Source organism: Artemia franciscana, chromosome 2 (genome assembly GCF_032884065.1).
Source record: "Artemia franciscana chromosome 2, ASM3288406v1, whole genome shotgun sequence".
NCBI lineage: Eukaryota > Metazoa > Arthropoda > Branchiopoda > Anostraca > Artemiidae > Artemia > Artemia franciscana.
This window is the reverse complement of record NC_088864.1, coordinates 61,939,857-61,959,606: the sequence shown is the minus strand read 5'-3', so window position 1 is coordinate 61,959,606 and position 19,750 is coordinate 61,939,857. Positions and strand designations below refer to the sequence as shown.

The following is a 19,750-nucleotide window of genomic DNA, read 5'->3' as shown; positions in this document are numbered from 1 at the left end:
CTTGAAATCCACTAGTTTGATTCAATGCTTGTGGTAATGTAATGAATGTGATTACTTCCCTTCTAAAATTTATTTATTTATTTATTTATTTTATTTCTAACCCGTCATACAATACAAAGTAAACAGAGACGGAGTATACAGACAAAACGACAAAAAAAAAGAAAAAGGAATATGAGAAAAAAAAAAAAAAAAAAAAAAAAGAAACATCACAACAATGGAATAGTTTATAAAGAACATTCGATGAAGCACTGAACCGCTTTTGCATACATACAACTTTAAATATCACTGTACAGGAATACATACATACATACATGCATATTTATTTCCCATAAAAAAAAAAAAAAAAAAAAAAAAAAAAAAAAAAAAAAAAAAAAAAAAAAAAAAAAAAAAAAAAAAACTCACTACAAAAGAATACACAACACACAAGAAAAATAAAGAACACATGAGTATCTAACTACAAAAAACAAAAAACCTATTGCCTCAAAATAATTGCCCAAGGATGAGTAACAATATTAGAGTTATATCTGGCGATCTGGGCTAATATTGCTTCATTAGGGTTAATGATCCCATACCGACTTGTCACAATACGGTTACTTGTCCATGGTGGAAGCCGTAAGAGGTACTTTGCATATTTATAATATGTAGACCGCAATTTTTGCGGTCTACATATTGTAGACACACTACAAAATGTAGTGTGTTCAGATTTTTTGTACATTTTCAACGAAGGCGGTTAGACGTTTGTCTTATATCGTTTTGAAGACCCCATTTTCTTTAAAATTCAGATATTTCGGCAGTTTTTGGCTATTTTGAGGGATCATATTTATGTTTGCCTTCTCAATTTCGTTTTGTCTAAACTTACAATGTCCAAAACAATAACACTTGCATAGGATTCCAGAAAACAAGTTAGGTTTTATGGTAAAATTAATATTAATATATTAATTAATATTAATATATTAATTAATAATAATATAGTAATTAATAATTAATATATGGTTTTATGGTAAAATTAAAATTGATTAGGTAAAAATTAATGAATGCTTTGCTAAAAGAGCAGCTTTTTCACGCCTGAAAATTTCTGTATTACAATAGTTGTGCACAAGGGAGGTGTCAGATTGCCTTCAATGTGTATTAAACTTCACAAAGAGCAATATAACTCTATATTTGCGTTTGTATGTCTCTCCTAAGTTTCTATGTGTATCAGTTGTATTTGACGAGATACGTGAAATAGAACTCTATATTGAAATAGAACTCTATAAAGAGCAATGGAACTCTATATTTGCGTTTGTATGTCTCTCCCAAGTTTCTATGAGTATCAGTTCTATTTGATGAAATTTGTGAAATAGAACTCTATAAATAAACTCTAATACGTGAAATAGAACTCTATAAAGAGCAATAGAACTCTATATTTGCATTTGTATGTCTCTCCCAAGTTTCTATGAGTATCAATTCTATTTGATGAAATGTGTGAAATAGAACTCTATAAAATGGACTCTAATACGTGAAATAGAACTCTATAAAGAACAATAGAGCTCTATATTTGCGTTTGTATGTCTCTCCCAAGTTTTTATGAGTATCAATTCTATTTGATGAGGTACGTGAAATAGTACACTATAAAATGAACTCTAATACGTGAAATAGAACTCTATAAAGAGCAATAGAACTCTATATTTGCGTTTGTATGTCTCTCCCAAGTTTCTATGAGTATCAGTTCTATTTGATGAAATGCGTGAAATAGAACTCTATAAAATGGACTCTAATACGTGAAATAGAACTCTATAAAGAGCAATAGAACTCTATATTTGTGTTTGTACGTCTCTCCCAAGTTTCTATGAGTATCAGTTCTATTTGATGAAATGCGTGAAATAGAACTCTATAAAATGGACTCTAATACGTGAAATAGAACTCTATAAAGAGCAATAGAACTCTATATTTGTGTTTGTATGTCTCTCCCAAGTTTCTGTGAGCATCAATTCTATTTGATGAGATACGTGAAATAGTACTCTATAAAATGAACTCTAATACGTGAAATAGAACTCTATAAAGAGCAATAGAACTCTATATTTGCGTTTGTATGTCTCTCCCAAGTTTCTATGAGTATCTGTTCTATTTGGTGAAATGTGTGAAATAGAACTCTATAAAATGAACTCTAATACGTGAAATAGAACTCTATAAAGAACAATAGAGCTCTATATTTGCGTTTGTATGTCTCTCCCAAGTTTCTATGAGTATCAGTTCTATTTGATGAGACATGTAAAAAATACCTCCATATTAATTAAATCATTTTGAACTTTGAACTATGTTTGAACTTATATGCGCTATTCTGTTAGCCAAGAGACTTTTGAGTGGAGTCTTTGGGGCTTATGGCTCCACCATTGTACGAAAAAAAGGTGATTAAACGTACTTTCTCCTCTTTTAACTTTTTCATAAAATTGTGTCTATTATAGCTACATATTAGGTTGTATATTTAGATATTTTTCTGCGTTCCCCTACCACTCGTTTATTTTTCAACTGAGATAGTAATTATTGTCAGTGCTACTCTGTTGAGGCAAAATTGGCAAGTCAATTGACCAGATCTAGAAAAACATTATATAAGTGGAAACTTAGACTTAGTAAAGAGCAATGTGGGTCTTGTTTCTTTCCCAGAGTTATATTTGATAGAGCAAGTTATTCTAGATGGTTGCAGAGGAGTCATGAGGTCTCAACTTTGAGATCTAGTAGTTCTGTTAAGAGATGACACGAATAAAAGAGCACTCAACCGTGATTTTGTGCTCCCAAGAACCAAGGTATGCGATCAAAATTTTCAGAAAAAAAAAGTGTCAGCACCAAGAATGTTTTTAAACATAAAACCCAGACAAGAACATATTTTATTTTTATCAAAATCTCCGTTTTCTCCGTGTATTTCTGTGAGTGAGAAAAGGGGGATATGACGTTAAAAAAAAAGAACAACGGCTTCTAAGTTGCTTGAAAATCAAATAGCATGCGCGAAAACGGATACAATGACAAATACGGGAAATACAGCAAAAACAGTTTTTTTTTGTTAAAAGCTCCATTTTCAACCTACGAGCGTTTTTATGTGCGAGTAAAAAAGACATTCAAAGCAATTCGAAAAAAAACAAACACAGCTTTTAAACATGTAGAGGCTAAAATAGTCTTCAGGAATAACAAATCAATGAAAAAGGAATAACCAGGTATAACCAATTGATACACCATGTCAGGTTGGGTTACTAGTCTTAGTTTGGTAAAAAAAAAAACTCACATAATGTGTTTTGGAGCATCTCGGACAATTCAGTTTTTACCCTCCAAAGACAAGGACAACCTGTTTAAGGACCCTGTACTAGGCAATCTACAATAGTTGAATTTTCAGCTCCAAGTTTTCATTTCTATTTTTGTGCAGCCTTTGATTTGTTCTCATTTATAATATATATATATATATATATATATATATATATATATATATATATATATATATATATATATATATATATATATATATATATATATATATATATATATATATATATTATATATATATATATATATATATATATATATATATATAAAGAGCACTACAAGTCTGGAAGACCTTAAAGCTCTCAGATGGATTAAGGTAAGGTAAGGTATATACATATGAATATTTTTCAGGCAAGTTCTCTTAACACTACTGACACAGAGATCGAAGAAACAACTGAGAATGACCGAATTCAATTCAGAGACCAGCTTTATATTATTGGTCACTTTGGGAGAATGGTATTCTATTTTTATTTTTCATAGCTGCTCTTATATCATATGATCGCGCAAAGATTATTCGATTTTTAGACATTCGGGCATTAATCTGAGATCTTTTGCTTGTTGGAATCTGAAGAATTCAGTGACCAAATTAGAATTTTGTGAGACAAATTGAAGAAAATTTTTGTCTTTAGACTTGAAACAAGCATTAAAGTCAAACATTTTCGGACATCGTAGAATTTTTTTTTGGCGAAGCCTTTTTTTTATCTTTCAAAACATTTTGAAAGCTAGCAAGCCCAACCCTCTTCTCCCCGGAAACGTTATGCCGATTTCGACAAGGAGTCTTGTATGTATTATTATTTTTGATGTCTTTAGACACGCAATTTTTTTATTGAAGGTCACACTCTTGTGGGTAATCTAATATTTATCTATTATGAGGGGGAAAATCTCTAAATAATTATCACTCTAGTTTAAAAAAAAATTGTTGTACATTTTTTAAGAACGTATTTGTAATGAAATTTTTCTTTGCAAATTTAAACACCCCATGCAGTAAGTATCGTCCAACTATATTGAAATCATGGTAGGCGCTCCTTCTTTATTAAACTATCTTTCAAATGGCTATTAAAATTATAGTTAGCTGACAATCTTTGTTATTTAAAATAATAGTATTTAATTAATCCCTTTTAAATTATTTTTTTAACTATAAATTTCTCTTAGTTTAATCTTTAGTTTAGAACGTGACTTGATTTCTCCTGTGAGGTAGGACTTTTCCACTCGAAATAATAAGATAAAAAAAGTTTTTTTTTTTACTAACATTAGTTATCAATTAATAGCTGTGCTCGGTGGGTATTTATTCTGTAGTGAGTTTTTTCCGTTTTGTGGAATTTTACATTTTTCTTTAGATTTCCCCATTTATGGGAAATATGACCCTGCTCTCAGGAGAGTCCCTCGCAAGATCTTTTGAGAACTGTCAAAATTGACTGTAAATACTTTTTTTTGGATAAATGTTTTTCACCCACGATGTGTTTAAAAGATGCTATGCTTATTATTTAACGCTCTGTAATCACATGGAGCTCTTTTAATTTTATTAATAATAATAAGAATAAAGAAACTTATTATTTACAACTATTTATAATTGAAAATGAACAAAAATCAATTTGCTGATTATTAATAGTTCTATCGGCTATTAACGATTAACTAATATTTATCAGATTTGATTATTTCATATAATAACATCGCGTTAATTTTTATTGAGGTACGAGAGGACAGTCTGAAAATGTTTTTCTTTTTTTTTTTTTCATAGACTCTTGGAAATTTTGATTTTGCTTTCAGATATCGCAAAGTTTTTCCATCGAAGTTTTTCCTTCGTAGGACTTTTCCACTCGAAATAATAAGACTAAATATCAATTAATAGCTGTGCTTAGTGGGTATTTATTCTGTAGTAAGTTTTTTCCGTTTTCTTTTTTAGATTCCCCATATTTGGGGAACTTGACTCTGCTCTCAGGAGATTCCCTCGCAAAATATTTGAGAACTGTCAAAACTGACTTTAACTCTGTTCGTTTTTTTTTCGTTTTTTTTTTTTTTATCCGCGTTGTTTTTAAACTAATATTTTTGTGTGTTTATTATTTAAAGTTCTGTAGTTATACGAAACGCTGTTTTTTTTATTACTAATAATAAATTATTAGTTTACCTTTATTAGTTTACTTTTATTATTAATAAACTTACTAATTAGTAGGTTATTAACAATACTAATCGATTATTAACTATTAACTAATATTTATCGAATTTGACTATTTCATAATAATAATAATAATTAATATCACGTTGATGCTTGTTTAGGTACGTGAACAAAGTCGGAAAAGATTTTTCTTCTTTTTTTTTCATAGAATATTGTGAAGCTTGATTTTGCTTTCAGGACAGCCTATCCCAAAGTCATCTAAAAAATGTTTAGAATGTAACTCAATTTTTCCTTTGCGGTAGGACTTTTCCACTCGAAATAATAAGATTAAATATCAATTAATGGCTGTGCTTAGTGGGTATTTATTCTGTAGTAAGTTTTTTCCATTTTTGAAATTTTCAAAAAAAATTCTTATAGATTCCCTTATTTTTGGGCAATTTAACCCTGTTCCCAGGAGAGTCTCAAAATCTTTTGACAACTGTCAAGAATGACTGTAACCTTTTATATATATATATATATATATATATATATATATATATATATATATATATATATATATATATATATATATATATATATATATATATATATATACATAAATGTTTTTCACCCGTGTTGTGTTTAAATTAGTATTTCTATGGATTTATTATTTAAAGCTCTGTAATTACATAAAACTCTGTATTAATATTGTATTAATAAGAATACATATTGTGATAATTAGTAATTATAGCTATTTATGATTGGTAAATGTATTAGTTGGTTATTAGTAATAATTATTCGTTATTACTAAACTATTAGCTAATAATTATCGAATTTTATTGTTTCATATAATATCCCATATAATACTTTTAATTAACGTGGTGTGATGTTTGTTTTTTGGGAAGCTTTCTATAGATCTGTTTTTGTATTGGTATATGTATATTTTTCTTTTACAGTAAAATTGTCTTACTGAGGTGATAGGAGCGTAGTCGGAAAGCATGTTTTTTGCTTCGAAAGCTATTGTTCAGAAATATTTATTGCGAAGCTCTCTATAAATCTGTTTTTGTATTGGCATAAGTATATTTTTCTTTTCCAGTAAAATTGTTTTTGGGCTTATTTAGGTAATAGTAACATAGTCTGAAAGCATGTTTTTTGCTTCGAAAGCTACTGTTCAGAAATATCTGTTGGGAAGCTTTCTATAGATCTGTTTTTGTATTGGTATATGTATATTTTTCTTTTCCAGTAAAATTGTCTTTGTGCTTATTTAGGTGATAGGAGCTTAGTCTGAAAGCATGTTTTTGCTATGAAAGCTACTGTTCAGAAACATTTATTGCGAAGCTTTGTATAAACCTGTTTTTTTGTTAGTATATTTATATTTTTCTTTTCCAGTTAAATTGTCTTTGTGCTTATTTAGGTGATAGGAGCATAGTCTGAAAGCATGTTTTTGCTTCGAAAGCTACTGTTCAGAAACATTTATTGCGAAGCTTTCTATAAACCTGTTTTTGTGTTGGTATATGTAATTTTTATTTTCCAGTAAAATTGTCTTTGTGCTTATTTAGGTGATAGGAGCTTAGTCTGAAAGCATGTTTTTGCTACGAAAACTACTGTTCAGAAACATTTATTGCGAAGCTTTGTATAAACCTGTTTTTTTTGTTAGTATATGTATATTTTTCTTTTCCAGTTAAATTGTCTTTGTGCTTATTTAGGTGATAGGAGCATAGTCTGGAAGTATATTTTTTGCTTCGGAACCTACTGTGAATGCTAATGTTGCATTCAAAAAGATTTATGTCGAAGCTTTCTAGAAATTCTCATGATCGGGTTGTAACCCGTTTCTATATTGACAATTGTTTTATTTTATCTGTAATGTTGTTTTTGAATTTATTTAGGTACCTGAGCATAGCCTGAAAACATTGCATAGGCTGTTGGAGGCCAAGACATCACAATTAAATCAGCGATTGCAACAGATCCATTCAAATATTGACGGGTCCGTGGATATGACAGATTTGGGGGAAGTTTATGAAGATCTGCATTGGATTCTACTTGTAGTTGGTAATACATTGTTTTTCGCTTTTCTATGCAGTTTAAATATATCCTGCAATGGCAGTTCCGACCTCTCTTACACCAAGGACAAAAGCTTGATTTGTGACCCCCCCTCCCACAAACATTGTAGGCCACATTTTTAACAAGTTTTCATTTATTAGCAAAATTATGTAATTAAAATTAATTATTTTCGTTTTTATTAACTGCGCCCTCTTCCTTATTTCAATAAAAATAAATTTCAAAAATTACTAAATGACTATAACCGTTAGATTATTTATTTGAAATTTTGCGCCATTAAAATTTCTGCGCCCAGGGCAAGTTTTCCCTCTCCTTTCCCCTTTAAAACGGCCTCGGATAGGCTGATTTATAAATAACATAACTAATTTCTCTTAACTGCCTTACTTTCCATTGGATTAGTTGGATTGTATATCAGTTGGATTTAATTAGAATATGCGTTAATCTACCAAATCTACATTAATCTGCGCTAAATTAATTAGGATCTGTATTGATTCGAATCCTCATTGGATTCTGCTTTTAGATCGTAATGCATTGTTTTTACTTAGCTAAGTGCTTTGAATATAGGCTAAGTCATAAATAACATGAGCAATTTTTTTTTTTAATTGGCTTACTTTGCATTTGATTCTAAATCAATTGTATCTAATAAGACTCTACATCAATGTACCTAGTCTACATTAGTATGCATTTGCATTAATTGGAATCTTCATTGGATTCTACTTGTAGTTTGCTATACATTGTTTTACATGTAATACATTGTAATACATGGTCATAATTGGAAAAAGTCTATTTTAAAAATTCCTTTTCCTCCTTATTCTTAGTACTTATTCGTCGTTCGATACTGTTTTCTTTATTTTTTGTTGTTTGGTTGATTCATATATACACACAATATTGTCGATTCTCAGAAGAAAGGTGCTAATAGTTATGGTGCTATTACAGAAAAGAAATCCATAATCCAGTCACCGTGGCATATCCCCGTAAATATCGTTAATATCTTTGTAATATCATGGCATGCACCCTTCTCATTCACCATGGTAGAGACTATTCTGTATACCTCCCAAGATTTCTCTGTAAAAGGTTGGAACTTTCAATACACAATTGAATAAGCCCCACGAGAAGTGGCTGGGGAAAAAAGCACATTTGTCCTTTTTAGGAGGAAAAAAGGACATTTCTCCTTTTTCGGCGAAACTAACATTTGTTTTTCTTCGGCTTTGAGGTCCCATTAGCCCACTGAGCTTGTGGTGTATTTTTCGAATTGATCATAAACAATAATGGCCCTTCTTAGACCCCATAGGGCGAGGCTTGCTCCGGATGTCTTTCGATTATCTCGAGAAGAATGACTATCTCAGTTATAGTCAGAACATATTTTACCAACAGGCTAAAAACCTGAATTTGAACCCGATTTCATGGATTATGTTCAGCTTGTTGTCTGTAAGAACCGCCTACACGCGCAGTGGCGTAGTGGGCTAAACCAGTAGGTATCTGAATGTAACATCTTTATTGTCTAAGGAAAAACATTTAATTGCCACAAGGTATTGAATATGCATTTAGCCTTTAATGTACTATAAGAGGGCTAAAGATTCAATTCTAATTGAATAAATAAAATTGAAAAAGTAAAATTCTTTTTATAATAAATAAAATTGAATAAGTAAAGTTTTAATAGTGTAATATGCATTTTAGTTTCATTGCTGTAATAACTGGAAAAGAGAATGCTTGTAATATAATTCGCCGTCAGTGAAGCGCCAATGACGCAGTAGGCCTTAGGTTTTTAAAGTTAGGAAAGGAGGCAGAATCCAGATTCTTGTTTGTAGTGAAACTAAATTTGTCGTGAACGGTCTTGGGAAGAAATAAGGTTAAACTAAATATTAGATGTATAATGATATGAACTGCTGAAAACCCATCAGTTCATTTTACTTTGATTTCATTTTTTTTTATTATTTTTAATCTTGTAATAAGTACGTAAAAAAATGTTTGTAATAAAGCCCCATTTTCAGTAAAGCGCCAATGAAGCAGTAGGTTTTAGACTTTTACTGTTAAGGAAGGTGGCAGTACCCATACTCTTCTTTGAATGGATTTTTGTTCGTTTCAATCTTCATTCGCATATTTAATCAAAGCTTTATTCGTTTTAATGTTTATTTGTTTATTTATATTCGTTAATGTTGTATGTTTGTTTGCTATGATTGTTTATTTAGTGTCTCTTCGTTTTTGGTTTCATTTATGCTACAATAGTAAAATATTTGTGTTCGTTTTAAGCTTGATTTGCATGTTCAATTTATGCTGTACTCGTTTTAAGATTTATTTATTCATTTATATTAATTCAACAAAAGAATAAAAACAAAAGCAATACGAAACGAGAAGACTGGAACAAAAAAAATAAAAAAAAATAATGCAGAAGTGATTAGAAAACTAGTAACAACATTTTTAAAAGAAAAACCAAAAACAATTAACCCTCTCCCCTCCCGCACACAGAAAGCAAACCTAATGTATTTAAGTCACTCCAACCAAATCCAGGTAATAAGTGTCCAACCTAATACAGGCTAGGTTTTAATTTATTTTATTTTAATGACTAACAATTCTGATGTTTATCTTCTCTTCTTCACTTGATTAGTCACAATCCTTTTTTCTTATTTTCAGACGTTTCAGGTCTTTTCTGTTTTTTATTGGCATTGAACATGCCTAGTTTAACGCGTGCTTTTTATTAAAGAAAATGGTATTTTTGTATTTTTGGTTGTCCTTTTTCGATTGCTGGCATTAAACCCCTGGGAAAATACCCCCTCCCCCTCTGAAAAATACCCTCCGCGGAAAATACCCCCCGGAAAATAGCCCTCCACGGATCCCCCGGGAAATTCCGCCCCCACGCAAAGGATTAGAACTCTCGATTTCTGATCCAATGGGCACAGTCCAAAGTTTATGCGACCTTGAGGTGGAGGTGTGGATGAGGAAGCGACAGTCCTCTTCCTGCACGTGATAGGTTCGGCTCATTTTGGTGTTTAGTGTTCATTCTTTACTTTCATAATAACAGCATAAACCAGAAATATTCTCAGAAATCGTAAGAGAGTGGATATCAATTTCACATTTTTGATTCGTTTTTTAAAGTTTCTCCGTCATGATTTTACTAACAATCAAAAGTTGAAGTCTTTTTCAAATGAAAGTGCGCTAAAAAAAACTTTTTTACCCTAGCTTTTCTGCAAGAAATTTTCTGCGTGGAATTTTCAGCTAGAATAGAATTGTCTTGGAGGAATATCCCTGGAAGGGGGGGAGTGTATTTTTACGTGAAAACAACTTTCCATGCTGGAATTTTTCCGTGGGTGAAGGAATTTTTCATGGAGAGGGGAGCCGGATTTCTCGGTGTTATTAAGAGCGATTCTTCAACTGAAAGTAAGGAGCAAAATCAAAAATTAAACGGACAGAAATTATTACGTATATGACATGGGTTCCCTCCTCCTCAAGACCTTGCTCTTTACGCCAAAGTTTTTTTTTTGTCCCAAATCCTTCAGAACGGCTCCTGAAACAAAATGGTTGTTTAATAAGAATAATAACCTGTTTTTTAATTTCTAATCACCTGTTATGAAAGACTGGCGGTGGGTGCAGAGTGGGGAGAGGGAATGGTGCCTGAAACCGCCTTGAGGGAGCCGGATTTCCCGGCATGATCTGACTAACAAACAGAAATTAGAATTTTAAAAAGTAAGTTTTTTCAACTTAAAGTACTGAATAACAGTGAAAAAGACAAAAATTCAGACAATTCGAACTGGACTTGTTAGAAGTTTCAGAAACTCATTCCCAGGGGTAGGAAGTGTGGCATTAAGTGATATAGAATTTGTTTACTCAGGCAGGAAGGATGGGGTACATAGACAGGGACTAGTGCTCGTGATGAATAAGAAAGCTGCTTAGTCTTGTTTAGGCTGGGAAGGTGTTAATAATAGAATACTAATTGCTCGTTGTATGACTTAAAAGTTCAGGGTATCAATTATAGTAGTTTATGCCCCCTTGTAGAGCGGACGAAGATATAGCAGTTCAAAACAGGAATAAAACCTTTTAATTGGCAGTGAAAAAAGTATAAAAATTTTTAACTGGATATTTTGAACACATATATAGTGTCCATCATCAGCAGTAAAACTAAAAGACATTGAAATAAATAACAGCAATAAACTATATGTAATTAGTTTATTGGGTATAAATTTACTTTGTTTTTATTAATGTCTTATAGTTTTACTGCTGATGATGGACACTGTATGTGTGTTCGAAATATCCGTTAAAAATATTTTATATTTGTTTCACTGTCAATTAAAAGGTTTCATCCCTATTTTGAACTGATATATTTTCGTCATGGAAAGGCAGTTTGGTCTTTGAAGTTATCTACTGTAGAGCGGACTGACGGAGACGCTAGCGACTCAGAATAATTTTACTTTCAGTTACAAGAGCAAATAAAATGGGGCCCAGGTAGAAATATGGTGTTTTATTAGGATGTTAACGCCCAGGTCGGTAGAAATAGAGATAGATGGTATCCTGTCCTAGGTAAATTTGGTGTAGGAAAAGAAAACAGCAATGGCTACAGACTGTTGCAATTTTGTTGGTATAACAATCTAATTATAACCAATACGGCGTTTGATCATTAAATGGCCCATAAGTTAACACGGTATTCACATGATGGTAAGACTACAAACCTTATTGATTATGTTATTGTAAACCGAAGACAGGCAGGATCATTACAATATACGAGGGTATATAGAAGGAGTGTCATTGATACTAAAATTAAACATCTGGTAGTGTCTATAGTTAATTTAAAGCTGAAATTTCGGAAGGGTTTCAAAAAAATACAACATATAACCAATGCTATTTTTAGCAAAAGTGACTTTTTTTGCTAATGTCATGTGCATGACATGTGGTCATTTTTTCTAAACAATGAAACATATAGCTAATGCTATTTTTAGCTAACGTGACTATTTTGTTAATGTCATATACATGAATGGGAATGCTAATGTGGTCATTTTTTCTATAAAATGCAACATATAGCCAATGCTATTTTTAGTTAAAGTGACTTTTTTTTGCTATTTTTATTTTTTTTTTTGCTATTTATTTTTTTTCATCTGTATGAATGGGAAGGCTAATGTGGTGCATCTTGCATCACATTAGCAATCTTGTGGTGATAATTTGCACATTGCAATCTTGTGGTGATAATTTTTTCTGGAAAATGCAGCATATAGCCAATGCTATTTTTAGCTAACGTGACTTTTTTTTTAGCTAATGTCATCTGTATGAACGGGGACGCTGATGTGGTCCTTTTCCCTTCTGAATTAGCAACGTATAGCCAATCGCAGTCGAGGACTGTTCATGTTGAGACATCAATTAAAATCCTGACTACTCCAGGCAACAAGACGACCGATACTCTTGGATATGAAGCAGCTGATATGCTTATATGGTATTATTTTAGGGATTAGTCCTATAAACAAGCACATTGCGTCCAAAATAGCATTTTTTTTCTATATTTTTTCAATGGCATCCGTCATTTCGTCAAGCTGACAAAACTTAAAGCCTGGTTTATCAGTACTGATAAATCAAGATTTTCACAAATATTGTCCTATAATATAGTGGTATATAATATTTAACAAATCTTAAAATTAACATAAACATATATCAAACAGAGTTTGATTTCAGTAATATTGATGATCACAGGTTTTGGAAGTTGTTGATCACAAGTACAAGACTAGCATTTCAACTTATTTAAGTCTGAAATTCAAATAAATAAAGTACTCATTTCCTAACTAATACTGGTTCATTTTTTAGCTAGAATTTAAGACTTTCTGGTATTGTTTATTACAAATCAACAGTTCCTAAGCAAAAGTTTTAAATATTCCTGAAATTGGTGCTTAATAAAAGAATGTTTCAATTATAAAAAAAAAAAAAATAGAGCCTAGATTTTGAAATGTTTTTGAAAATGATGAAATTAGGGTCTTTAAAGCATTGTAGAATTAATGAATTGTCACGAATATTTTTTTCGTGAAAAATTCGGAAAAAATAGAAAAAATGAATTATTTTTAACTTACTAACGGGTGATGGGATCTTAATGAAATTTGACGTTTGGAATGATATCGTGTCTCAGAGCTCTTATTTTAAATCCCGACCAGATACGGTGACTTTCTGGTATTGTTTATTTCAAATCAACAGTTCCTAAGCAAAAGTTTTAAATATTCCTGAAATTGGTGCTTAATAAAAGAATGTTTCAATTATAAAAAAAAACAAAAAAATAGAGCCTAGATTTTGAAACGTTTTTGAAAATGATGAAATTAGGGTCTTTAAAGCATTGTAGAATTAATGAATTGTCACGAATATTTCATCACATATAAATGTTACCAAAAATAAAATATTACCTGGTGACAAATGACAAAAATATTACCAAAAATATTACCTGGTGACAAATGACAATATTTCATCACATATAAATGTTACCAAAAATAAAATATTACCTGGTGACAAATGACAAAAATATTACCTGGTGATAAATGACAAAAATATTACCAAAAATATTACCTGGTGACAAATGATATTTCATCACATATAAATATTACCAAAAATAGCTGCAGTGTTGTCATTTGTCACCAGGTGCTTTCGAAGGATTTTTTTTTCTGGGCTGGCAGGCTTGATCTCGATGACTACTGTTGAAAGACATTCAGTGTCCATCAAATTCTTTCCCTTGGATGTATAAACCTCCACTGCTGAATATGCTTATTTTCCAAACCATATTTGATGAACGTAGGTTTTATATGTCAATGTTTTCAGTGCTCAATGGGTCTATTGACAAAACAAAAATAAGCAATTCTCCCATAATTGAAAACATCTCAGTCCATTTCTAGATGCCGAGAACCATAAGTATCTACATCTATAAACATAAATGGTCATAGTGGTTATCACTCCTACTCTCAGACAAGATCATATCCCTCACCATTCAATAAGATTAACCAAATTCTATCCTGCTCCTAGCCCCAGGGCAAACCACCTCATCATGAAAAAAAATGACTATTCTTTTGTTTTGCTAATAGATGATCTTTTGCTCTTTTTTTAATGATGTAAGAGAGCTCCTGCCTCTCAGCTCTTCTGGGGTCAGATTCCATATCATGACAGGTTATTTTCGGAGCAAATCTGATCGCACGGTCGGAGTGAAGGGTGTGTGTAGGTTCAAAAATGATTGGTACGCTGGTTATGCTATCAAAATAATGTCTTAAATAAAGATGGCAGTTTACCAGCTAAAAATTTAAATGCAAAAGTCAAGCAGAATAGTTGACGGAGTGACTCCAGTGACAAGTACTTCTCATGCTTTCCAATTAATATCAGACAAAGTTTGTGGATTAAATTCAGATTCAGCAAGTGAGATTTAAAAGATTGCGAGATCATTACACGATGCTGTAAATGAGGTTTTATAAGAGCGTTCCACAGGAGAACTAGTGTTTTCTGCGGCAAGGGGTTCCTAGTTGTTTTTTGTCATTGCTCCAAGATTCCATAGAATAGTGTTTGTTTTCTTTTCTTAATAAATGTATATCTCAATATCTTCAGCTTAACTGCTCGGATATGATGCAGGAATGGCAGTCCTTCATCAAGCTGGATCCCATCTGTTTTGCCAAGCCCTTTTTTGGCCGACTGATTAGACCTCTGAATGTTTTGATTCCGCATATCTCTGGTTGAAGTCCCCCTGAACATCCCTAGAACACAAGTTTTTTTTACATTAATAACAAGTTGGTTAGCATCCATCCAGAGATGCACCTCCTCCAGAATATTGTTCAGTTTGGACTTGCGCGTTGTCTTATCTGTTTCACAGCAGCCAAGCGTGTTATCATCAGCCATAGCCACGAGCTCATCCTTCTCATCTTCGGATTGGAAATTATCTTCGTGTTAACATAGATTACAGCAGCAAAGATTTTTGCGCACTGGGCTCAGCACTCGACACATGTTGTTAGCGTAGATCAGGAACAGCAGTGGTCCTTATATTGAGCCCTGGGGAACAGCAGAGTTGACGAGTTCATCGTTTCCACTTTCTTTTCCAAAATAAATCCTGCGGTTCGTCAGATAAGATCTAAATCAATCCCAAGGCACTACCTCTTATTCCTATATGTTTTAGATTCTCGAGAAGAATTGAATGGTAGATACTATCAAATGCTTTTCTGATATCAACAAGAACCACTGCAGGTAGTAGGCCAGAATCCAGATATTTGTTTATCCATAAGTTCAATACAGTTAGTACATCTCGGTTGGAGTGCCCTGGTCTGAACCCAAACTGGCGATTATTAAGGAATCCTTTATTCTCCAGAAATTGGAGCAGTTGCTGCAATTTGCTCGAAAAATGATGATCTCCCTTCAGTCCCTTTTTTGGCGAAAGAAAGAATCTCATCAGAGAGATATCACCAGCCTAAATGGGTTGAAAAAAAAGTCAAATGAATTATTTGCTAGTCTTTTGAGTATACGCTATTACCAGCTAGAACAATGCATAAAAATAAGACAAAAAACAAATCTTGTTGCCCTTTTAAAAGGGCAAAACGGGCTGTATTGAGAACGGCTTTGTTGTTCGGTATAGAGTAGCTTTTGAGACTATAGATCTCTTTTTCAAGTATGTTATTCAGGATTATGCAAAGATAATTTATATTGTAGTTCGTCTATTGTGGAATATTTCATGAATAGTGTATTTGTTTAATACAACCAGTTGCATTCATAGAATATAATAGGTGTATTATTATTTATAAATTGTGTGTCTTAAAAAAAAATGAAAACATAGTTTCTAGAAAAAAAATATATATAAATAGAAAGAAAAACAATCGAATGGCCATTTTGTCTGTTGTAATCAAAGCTTTTGTTCAAAAAAAAAATTAGGCAGCATTGACTCTAGATGAAAGATATAATATATATTAGAATAAAGTTAAAAGTTAAATATAAGATAAAACAAATATAATAAATATTAGGTTTAGAAACAGTTATTAATCAAATTAATTATTAAATAAATAATTAGAAGCTTTTTAAATAATTCTAAATTATTATAATTATTAGTTAGAAGCTTTTTGGCATTTCATGATAATTCTTGCTTAGTTACAAGATACTCCTCCTGACAAAAAAAATTTCAAAAAAATTCTGAAACTTGCTTTAATTGAAAGGGCTGCCCACATAGACTAAACCTGTTTGACAGCTTTCAGAGTAGCTTGGAGTTTTTTTTTTCTCTCAGCAAATTCTTTCTTTGAGAAAAAACAGAAACAGAGAGCTATTCCTACTTCCGCGTTAAAAAACGTGGTTAAATTTAATTTGTTTATTTTTATGACATATTTCTTATCAAAACATTCCTTATCAAACAGTTCGTGGTAACGAACTGTAGTAAGGAGCGACCCGGCTCAATAGTAAACCAAACTCTAAAAAACGGAATTTTGATGCTAAAATATACATCAGAAGAATCAGATTTTCATGCTGATTTTAAATATGTAAGTTTCATCAAATTTAGTCTTTGTCATCAAAAGTTACGAACCTGAAAAAATTTGCCTTATTTTAGAAAATAGGAGAAAACACCCCCTAAAGGTCACAGAATCTTAACGAAAATCACACCATCGCATTCGGCGTATCAGAGAACCCTATAGCAAAATTTTTAAGCTCCTATCTACAAAAATGTGGAATTTCGTATTTTTTGCCAGAAGACAAATCACGGGTGCGTGTTTATTTGTTTGTTTGTTTTTTTTTTTTTTTTCCAGGGGTCATCGTATCGACCAAGTGGTCCTAGAATGTCGCAAGAGGGCTCATTCTAACGGAAATGAAAAGTTCTAGTGACTTTTTTAAGTGACCAAAAAAATTGGAGGGCACCTAGGCCCCCTCCCACGCTCATTATTCTCCAAAGTCAACAGATCAAAATTTTGAGATAGCCATTTTGTTCCGCATAGTCAAAAACCATAATAACTATCTCTTTGGGAATGACTTACTCCCCCACAGTCCCTGGGGGAGGGGCTGCAAGTAACAAACTACGATCAGTGTTTACATATAATAATGGTTATTGGGAAGTGTACAGTCGTTTTCAGGGGATTTCTTTTTTGGTTTTGGGGGTGGGGTTGAGGGGAGGGGGCTATGTGGGAGGATCTTTCCTTGGGAAAATATGTCATGGGGGAACAGAAATTCAATGAAAAGGGCGCAGGATTTTCTAAAATTACTATAAAAAAAACAATGAAAAAATAAACATGGAAAAGTTTTTTCAATTGAAAGTAAAGAGTAGCATTGAAACTCAAAACGAACAGAGATTATTACGCATATGAGGGATTCTAAAAAACTATAGCATAAATAGCGAGGTATTTAGGAGGAGATAAATACCTCGCTCTTTATGCTATAGTATTTTTAGTAATTTCAACTATTTATTCTACGGCCTTTCTGATTCAGGGGTTATTCTTAAAGAATTGGGACAAAACTTACAATTTAGCCTAAACGGGTTAAAAGAAAAGTCAAATGAATTATTTGGAAATCTTTTGAGTATACGCTATTACCAGCTAGAACAATGCATAAAAATAAGACAAAAAACAAATCTTGTTGCCCTTTTAAAAGGGCAAAACGGGCTGTATTGAGAACGGCTTTGTTGTTCGGTATAGAGTAGCTTTTGAGACTATAGATCTCTTTTTCAAGTATGTTATTCAGGATTATGCAAAGATAATTTATATTGTAGTTCGTCTATTGTGGAATATTTCATGAATAGTGTATTTGTTTAATACAACCAGTTGCATTCATAGAATATAATAGGTGTATTATTATTTATAAATTGTGTGTCTTAAAAAAAAAAATGAAAACATAGTTTCTAGAAAAAAAATATATATAAATAGAAAGAAAAAACAATCGAATGGCCATTTTGTCTGTTGTAATCAAAGCTTTTGTTCAAAAAAAAAAATTAGGCAGCATTGACTCTAGATGAAAGATATAATATATATTAGAAAAAAGTTAAAAGTTAAATATTGGATAAAATAAATATAATAAATATTAGGCTTAGAAAAAAAAACGAAAGAAAATAAATATTCAAATTTGCAATTTGTGTCCCAACTAAAACCCTTACTTTGGTAGTAAAAATTAAATCTAACTTTCGGTAAAAAGGGTAAAAAACGGTAAAAATAGTAAAAAAAGCTAATTTTCGGTGAACAACATATTTAAGTACCACTAAAATAACCCAATTTTTGTTATTTTAGTTTCGCTTTAACTTAATTATTTTTATCTAATTTTTTAAATAAGTTTAAACTATATTTAATATTTTGTATTTAGTTTTAATTTCATTTAATTTAATTTAGTTATTCAATTTCAATTAATTTCGTCTCCCAACTCAGCCCATCTTGAGTTTTCGCAAATAAGGGGTTGTAATTAATTCCTAGGAACGTTGAGGGAATTATGCTCCGATGTTTTTTTTTCTTCAAGATCTCCTCATATTTGTCAAATCACTAAATCACTTATCACTAGTAAGTGCAGTGCCATTTATTCCGAGTCATTGTTAGTTAGATGTTGTTAGTTAGATCTTGCTTGTCATGCGAAAAAAAGTTCTACAAAAGATTTAGTAAAAGAAATATTCGAAGTTATTTTGAATTAATCCTTACTTTTATATAAATTAGAAACTAAAACAGGTCAAAATATTCATTTAATCTGATATGAAAAACAATAAAAGCCAATTGGTTTATCTTTTTCTTTCCTTATTTTAGGGGGGGGGGAGGTCTACTGAGTCAGAATGATACTGGTTTTTTGTCAAAGACGTTTCAGAATGGTTTGTGGATTTTTTTTCTACAAATTATTAAAAGGGGAGGGGGCTATGTGGGAGGATCTTTCCTTGGAGAAATATGTCATGGGGGAACAGAAATTCAATGAAAAGGGCGCAGGATTTTCTAAAATTACTATAAAAAAAACAATGAAAAAATAAACATGGAAAAGTTTTTTTCAATTGAAAGTAAAGAGTAGCATTGAAACTCAAAACGAACAGAGATTATTACGCATATGAGGGGTTCTAAAAAACTTTAGCATAAAGAGCGAGGTATTTAGGAGGAGATAAATACCTCGCTCTTTATGCTATAGTATTTTTAGTAATTTCAACTATTTATTCTACGGCCTTTCTGATTCAGGGGTCATTCTTAAAGAATTGGGACAAAACTTACGATTTAGTGTAAAGAACGAGGTATTAACGAGGGTTCAAACCCCCTCATATACATAATAAAATTAAATAATATAAAAGTTTGTTACGTTAGTTAATTCTTAAGTTACGTATATTTTTTACTAAAGAAAAAATTCGTTAAAAATAAAAATTTATAGTTGCCTTTTTATGTAACCGAAAAATTGCAT

The 19,750-nt window shown here is 31.5% G+C and overlaps 1 protein-coding gene across 1 annotated transcript in view; it reads left to right on the top strand.

Moving 5' to 3' along the window:
* LOC136043902 (exportin-4-like) overlaps positions 1-19,750 on the top strand; it is a 160,769-nt gene that overhangs the window by 62,820 nt on the left and 78,199 nt on the right. The window contains exons 10-12 of the mRNA XM_065728931.1: positions 3,643-3,747; positions 7,270-7,432; positions 12,680-12,857. Of these exons, the coding sequence (XP_065585003.1) occupies positions 3,643-3,747; positions 7,270-7,432; positions 12,680-12,857 (446 nt within the window). The remainder of the gene's footprint in view (positions 1-3,642; positions 3,748-7,269; positions 7,433-12,679; positions 12,858-19,750) is intronic.